The sequence below is a fragment of the Plectropomus leopardus genome, chromosome 13, assembly GCF_008729295.1.
Source record: "Plectropomus leopardus isolate mb chromosome 13, YSFRI_Pleo_2.0, whole genome shotgun sequence".
In the NCBI taxonomy this organism is placed as follows: Eukaryota; Metazoa; Chordata; class Actinopteri; order Perciformes; family Serranidae; genus Plectropomus; species Plectropomus leopardus.
Genome location: NC_056475.1, coordinates 25521222 through 25528583, shown reverse-complemented (window position 1 = coordinate 25528583; position 7362 = coordinate 25521222). Strand labels below are relative to the sequence as shown.

At 35.8% G+C, this 7362-nt stretch overlaps 1 protein-coding gene across 1 annotated transcript; it reads left to right on the top strand.

Moving 5' to 3' along the window:
* Positions 1–235: 235 nt before the first annotated feature.
* LOC121952122 (major histocompatibility complex class I-related gene protein-like) lies at positions 236–6550 on the top strand. Its single transcript, XM_042498616.1, has 7 exons — positions 236–410; positions 2297–2563; positions 3762–4040; positions 4567–4866; positions 5052–5156; positions 6004–6021; positions 6146–6550. Exons 1-7 carry the CDS (start codon positions 269–271, stop codon positions 6208–6210), a joined length of 1176 nt encoding a protein of 391 aa, XP_042354550.1. The 5' UTR covers positions 236–268; the 3' UTR covers positions 6211–6550.
* The last annotated feature ends 812 nt before the right edge of the window (positions 6551–7362 follow it).

Below are 7362 nucleotides of genomic sequence, written 5' to 3'. Positions count from 1 at the left end.
GGCCCAAACCAAGAACAATAACTCCAGACTTCACTATTTAAGTGCACGTATTTTTTGTCCATATGGTACAAGAAAAGGAAATCCCCTCCTGACTGAGGAGGACAGTTTGCATTAACTTCATGTGGGCAGCAGAGGTCCGTTTGAGCTGTTGAAGTCCTCCTAAATTATTTTGAAGCGAAAAGTCATTTTGCCACCCCCTACTGGCAAGTGAGCTTTCACCGTTATTTGGAAACCCCCCTCTAACGTTGGTAAAGTCCATTTCTCCTAAATGCCGATGAGGTCTGATAACAGGCGGAGGAAAATGGACAGACGACAGCAGAACCAGCTCAAACTTTCACCCAGACTTTTTTATGGAGACAAGATGAAAACTTTACTGTTGTTGCTTCTGTTCTGTCACGTTTCATCAGCGGGTAAGACCACATTTAAAACCTGTAACTCTGCAGTTTGCTCCGCATAGCTCAAGACTTTTGATGTGCTATTTTACTTTCACTTTTGCGTCGACTTAATAAAACTGCATGTTTTAACCGAATCATACGGACATAAACTGTAAAGTAGTTTCCGTAAATTTGACAGTAAGTTGCTGGAAGCTGTTTAATGTTCAGAGTGCAGTACCTCTGACAGAAACAATACTAACATACGCAAGTTACAAAGACCAAATATGGTTGCTCATAATTCATTTTTTGGTTGGCTAACGTTTCAGCAACATCAAAAACCAATGCTAGATAACGTTCATAAACGTTATGGCTAAATAAAAGTTATAGACAGCTAAACTTAACACTTGACGTCATTACAAGACAGCAGGGCCCCCAATGTGAATGTCCATGGTCAGATACCGTTACTGGAGATGTTGTGATAAGGGGCCCGATTTGGAAAGTTTTCGCCCGCTGTCAATAATGTGTAATGGCTGGCCTGCGAGACAGTGGAGAAAATAAAGTAACCCGAGTCTAGGTTCAAAAGTGAGTACTACACAAAATAATCATAGAAATAATATACTGATAATACTTATAGTGATATACTTACATTCATTAATTAATTAAAAAATATTTTTGAAAAGCAACGACCTGGAAAAGTGCCTAAAATTTAAAATAACTTTGTAAAAATATTTTTAAAGTTTTGCAAGACAGTGGGGAAAAATTAACCTATGTCTAGGTTTAAAAGTGACTAAATTTGAAAATGTCTTATACTAACAATACTTTTAAAACCACTTTACACTTAAAACCACAAAAGACACACACACGACATTTCTTTAAAACACAACACAAAAGAAAAATGTAAATTAATGGTTGAATTTAAAATCAAAAGAGCAGTGCAAAACTTAAGTGCAATTTCAGGAGTAAGGTACCATATTTAAAAAAAAATAATCCTTTGAAGAGAAATTATAGGAATGCCTTTTGATAAAAATGCGTCTTTAAAGTGATTTAAAAGAAGATAGTGATGTAGCGAGCCAGAGATCCTGAGGCAGATCATTCCACAACCGAGGAGCCCTAACAGCAAACTTATAATAATATACTTACATTTCTAATTAATTAATTAATTGAAATAATATATTTTTTAAGGAAATGACCTGGAAAATGTATGTAAAATTTATAATAGTTTTGTAAAATATTTTTAGATATGTAATCATAATGATTATAAATATAGCATTTTTCTTTTTTCCCTCTAGATATTTTCCCTTGCTTTTTAAAATTAGTTTTCTAAATCTACTAATTTTTTTGCTCTTTTTTTTAACATTTATTTTTGAAAGAAATTGCATCAATTTGCTCTGGGTTCAAAGGTGTAAATACTGTAAAAATGTAAAAATAAGGCATCTGAAAGCAGCACAAGAAAAGTGATGTCACTCCAGGCTTCAAAGGGTTAAAATAAACATGAAATCAAGTCTCCCTCACCATATCATTTTTGTCACAGCAGACATTTTACTTGTCATAGTGGGAAAAGCTCGGTTGACACTGAAAACATTGATGATGGCTCAGTTCTGTTAAGTTTACCAGGGCCTCCTCGAAGTGGAATGCAGCCGTAATTAATATTATGAACACACCTGTGCTTTTCATGTCAAAACGTCTGCTGTGGAAAATCCTATCAGCCAGTTTCAACCGCAAACTGATTAGATAAGAATTACTGAAGTGACCACGTGTTTTCCCACAATGCTTTCTGATTTACAGTAACGTGCTATATGCACCATTCACCGTCTCTTACTGTACATAGATGACATGAAATAGTCACAGTGTTTTTATGATGGCCGTAATGATACTGTGTGTATCATTTCTAATGTGCGTGTTAACTTTTTTTTGTCCTGTAGCGAAACACACCCTGAGTTACCTGCTGACTGCATCCTCTGCACAGCCGGACTTCAGCTTTGTCGGGGCTGTAGTGGTGGATGGCGTTGTGGCGGGTTACTGCGACAGTAAAAAAAAGGTAGTAGAGCCAAAACAGGAGTGGATGAAAAGATTCAATGAAGATGACCCTCAGCACTTAGAGTGGCACAATCGGCATTGTTACGAGTTACAGCCCAACTTCTTCAAAGCCACCATTTACAATCTGAAGCAGCGCTTCAACCAAACTGGAGGTAAACTTTTTATTATTAAACTGTTCTGCACCCCAAGGCCTTCTTAATATATATATATATATATATATATTGGTATTATACCATTATCATAATATAATAAACTGCATATCATCTTAGATTTTGGATATTGTAATATTGTAATTGTCTTTTTCTGGTTTTACAGGCTGTATTACATTAGAGTAATGCATTTTTCTCCACTTTTAAAGTAAAGACAGACAACTGTTTTACAGTTATATTTTGTTCAGTTATTTTACATTTCTTGTTTTTTATAAAATACATGTCGTCTTAGATTGTGGATATCGTCACATCATGTGTTGTCTTTTCCTGGATTTAGAGGCTACATTAAAGTAAAGTGGTGTAATTTTAAGGCACCTTTGAAGTACAAACTTTTTTATGTTATAGTTTTTCAATTATGTTACTTTTATATTTTTAAATTTGTTTTAATAGATATTATATCAATATGAGACTGAATGTTGTTAGTGTTGTCTTCTCCTGCTCTTAAAGGCTGGGTTACAGTCATTTTCTGAACTTACCAGACTGCTCTACCTATGCTATTACATGCCTTTACCCAATTACTCATTTTTTCATTCACATTAGTGAAAATAATTTATCAAAACTCTCATTGTGTAAATAATTTCTGAAAGCATCAGCATTCAATCCAACTGCCCTTTGCTGCATGTCATCCCCTTTCTCTCCCCCTTTCACACTTAAGTTGTTCTATCCTAATAATAATAATAATAATAATAATAATAATATCCTTTTTTTAGATAAAGAAATAAATAGGCCTAATTTTGTAAGGTTATGATACTGAAACCAGAATATTGATCAAATAAACGATTTTGAATTAATTGGTGCTGGTCATTTGAATGTGGGACTGCGTAAGGGTAAACATATTAGATAGTAGCAATTAAGACATAACAGAAAATAAGGGAGAGAGAGATAAGGTCCTCGGCTGGACTCCAACGAGAGACGCTGCAGTTTGTGCTCTGCATCTTAAACCTCGGTGCAACTTTTATGTAACCGTTTGTAACCAGAATGCAAAAATACAAAACCACTTGGTTTACAGCCATTGTCACTTATTTACAGAACAATACTGTTGCTATTGTAACCTTTAACGTCTGAAATGGAAATGTGTTTTTGTCACTAAAAGAAAACGTGCACTGATTTTCTGCTCTCTAATCTGCCGTCTGTCTCTCAGGTGTCCACATCTTCCAGAGGATGAGTGGTTGTGATTGGGATGACGAAACTAATGACGTTAGAGGCTATAGCCAGTATGGTTATGATGGAGAAGACTTAATATCACTGGATCTGAAGACATTGACGTGGATCACTACGAAACCGCAGGCTTTAATTTTCAAAACGAGATGGGATACCGAGAAAGAAAGAATAAAAGTCAACATGAAATACCTCAAGCAGATTTTTCCCGTGTGGCTGAGGAAGTATTTGGCCTACAGCAACGGCTCAGTGGTGAGAACAGGTAAACTCACATGACCTGATGGAGTTGAGCCCGTATTTTATTAACCATTTTAAAATTGGATTAAATTGTCTTGCTTTCTTTTAAAAACATGGGAAAAAGGCAATGAGCGACAAAAGAGATAATTACCCCAAACTAAAAAACAGCAAAAAGTACAAGATTTTTTTCTGAAAATGGGGTTAAAAATAAAACTAAAATAAAAAGGAAGTTTTTTTTAAAAAAGCAGAAAAGACATTCAAAAATGTTAATAATTCTTCAACATAATTTTAAATATGTAATTATGATAACTGTAAATACAGTTTTTTCCTAGCTTTTCAATTTGCAGAAGATTTTTTACCATGTTATTTAATGTTTTTGAATTCAAAGGTTTAAATACGCAGCACAGGGAAAGTGAAGTTGATGTGCATTCAAAAACCTAATAAGAAGCATTGTCAGTAAATGAACTTGTTTTGCAGTAAAGTGCCCCCTGTGACTGCTTTAATATTAATCAGTGTGACTGACACTACCTCTCCCTCCACTGTCTCTTCAGAGCATCTTTCAGTGTCTCTCCTCCAGAAGACGCCGTCCTCTCCAGTCAGCTGCCACGCCACGGGTTTCTACCCCGACAGCGCCATGATGTTCTGGAGGAAAGATGAACAGGAGATTCATGAGGGCGTGGACCCCAGAGAGGTCCTCCCCAACCACGACCAAACCTTCCAGATGAGTGTTGACTTGGACGTTTCAACCATCCCACCTGAGGCCTGGAGCAGGTACGACTGCGTCTTTCACCTCTCTGGTGCCGAGGACGTCGTCACCACACTGGACAAAGCAGCGATCAGGACCAACAGAAGTAAGTGCTGAATGTCTGTGGTTTTGTTTTAGTTTTGAATTTAGCTGAAATAATCCAGTTAAATGATGGAATTAAGCCAATGAGATTGTTCGCATGTTGTTCACAGCAGCAACAAAACACTGCATGTTCTTTTGTTTTAAATTGCTTTGTCTGTGTCGATGTTAATTTTTATTTGTGTTCAACAGAGGAGCCCACGAGCACGACCGTCTTCATCATTGCTGCAGTGGTTTTTGTTGCTGTCGTCCTCGCCGCTGCTTCCACTGGATTCATGGTTTACAGAAAGAAGAAAGGTAAGAGAGAATTAGATTATCTGCTGCATTGACTTTTTTTTTTTAGGGCTTTGGTTGTAGTCTTTGAGGTGAAGATGTTATTAACCCTTTGAAACCTGGAGCAACATTACTTTATCTATGCTGCTTTCAGAAGTAAAAACATCATAAAAACCTTTGAACCCAAAGCAAGTTTGTGCAATTTCTTTCAAAAACGAGGGAAGATCAGGCAGTCAGCAACTTTGTAAAACATGTTCCACAAATTGCAATAAATCAGTAGATTTAGAAAATTATCTTTAAAAAAGCTAAGGGAAATGTCTGGTGATAATTTATAATTATCAGAATTAGAAATGTAAAATTACATTACAAAATTATCTTTTTGTTTAAACTATTAGGTTATTTCCCTTTTTCCCTTTTTTTCCCCTAATTTTCGGGCAATTTTCCTGTACTTTTTACTAATAATTGCAAATTTTTTGGTCATTTCTTCTTTGACTGCTCACTGCCTTCTTCCCATGATTTTGAAAGAAATCGAGCCAATTTACTCAAGTTTCATAGGATTAACCTTTAATTTATTTCATCATTTTTTAACATTGAAGTAAAACTGTTTTTCTTTTCCAAGTCTCAAAGGGTTAAAATTATATTGAACTCACAATTTGAAGCAACCAACTCTATGATAATATATCACCACAATGTGGGAGAGATGTGATATAAAAAAGAAATAAGGAAAGAGCCAAATAAAAGGTTAGAATTTACTTTTCAGTTTCAGTGCATGGGAGTGGGGGTCATATTCAACTCGAAAAAGGTGACGAAAGATATTCCAGCATTTATCACAAGGACTGAAATGATGATTATCTTCTTTTTTTGATTTCAGCTGATTGCCCTCCATGTCGTAAGTAAAAACTTTTTATTACATCTAAGCTGAACTGAAAGTTTACTTTTTGCTGTAGATTTTTTCAAATGAGCTGGTGGGTGGACTTTATGCAGTTTAACATAGTTTGTTTCTGTCCTCACAGCTCCTGACAACGACTCTGAGCTCTCTGTGAAACTGAATCAAGACATGAAAGATGGACTCGATTAGGTGCCTCAAAAGGGATGAAGAAAGTAACACTTTAAAACGTTATGTTTTACACTCCAGTGTTTATTCCCGTGTGTCCTACCAATCTCAAAATAAGACAATAACACAAACAGGCCTATTCAGCTATTCTGCTTAAATGAATGTACACTGTGATGTGTATCAAGCAGCTTTAGGCATCAAAATTGAAACTTAATTAGTCTGAAAAAAAAAAAAACATTCACTGACACAGGACTGAAACCCTGGTCTCAATGTGTGCTCGTCCTGTGTCATCCACCACATCTTAATACTGCTTTGGACTTTTTTTGTTTGGTTTTTTTAGTTAACCCTTTGAAACCTGGAATGACATCACTCTTCTTGTCCTGCTTTTCAACACATTTCAAAATTATTCAAAACTACTAACTTTGAACAAATTGGTGTGATTTCTTCAAAAACATGGGGGGGAAAGCAATGGGCAACCTGGTAAGAGAGATTTGATTTGATAAAAAAAAAACCATTTTTTAAAAAATTTTAAGCACTATTCAGGCCATTATCTTGTTTGGTTTTTTAAACTAATTTTCGGGTACTTTTCTTGTTTGTTGCTCATTGCCTTCCCCCCATGTTTTTGAAAGAAATCAAGCCAATTCGCTCAGGTTTCAAAGGGTTAATCTTTATTTTATTTCATCCTTTGGTTCAACTGAAGTAAAACTGTGTTTCCTAGCCACATTTTAAGGAACATTAATGAGTGGTTTACAGCATTTTTGAATAATATTTCATGCTTTTAGAATCGCTACATGAATCACAGGTTTCTGTCGCAGACACTGAAAACATTTGCTCAAAATCACCTCTTCAAGGTTCATAATTTATGAAAAGCTTTTCAAATCACAGAGGATGTTAACTGGTGGTATGACTACTTGAACCAGACAGACGCTGGTGGTGGTTAGTCCCTGGCATTCACATGGAGCTTCCTAACAAGCAAGTCGGGCCAGACACCAGTTTGTCTGAGCAGAAACAATAAAAATATAAAGCCGCAGAGAATTTGGTCTTGCGATGTGATTATTTAAGGGCTCAGTGGATTTCTGAAGGCATGCCTGATAATACCTGCAAGTTAGAATTAAAGATCTAAGCATCGCTCAACTTACTGGGCTTCCACATGAGTGCAAAAAAAAAAAACAAAAA

Coding starts and splice junctions, on each gene's coding strand:
- LOC121952122 (XM_042498616.1), top strand. CDS start 269: ATGCCGATGAGGTCTGATAACAGGCGGAGGAAAATGGACAGACGACAG. Junction 4,041..4,566: donor CGGCTCAGTGGTGAGAACAG/GTAAACTCACAT, acceptor CTGTCTCTTCAG/AGCATCTTTCAGTGTCTCTC. Junction 4,867..5,051: donor AGCGATCAGGACCAACAGAA/GTAAGTGCTGAA, acceptor TGTGTTCAACAG/AGGAGCCCACGAGCACGACC.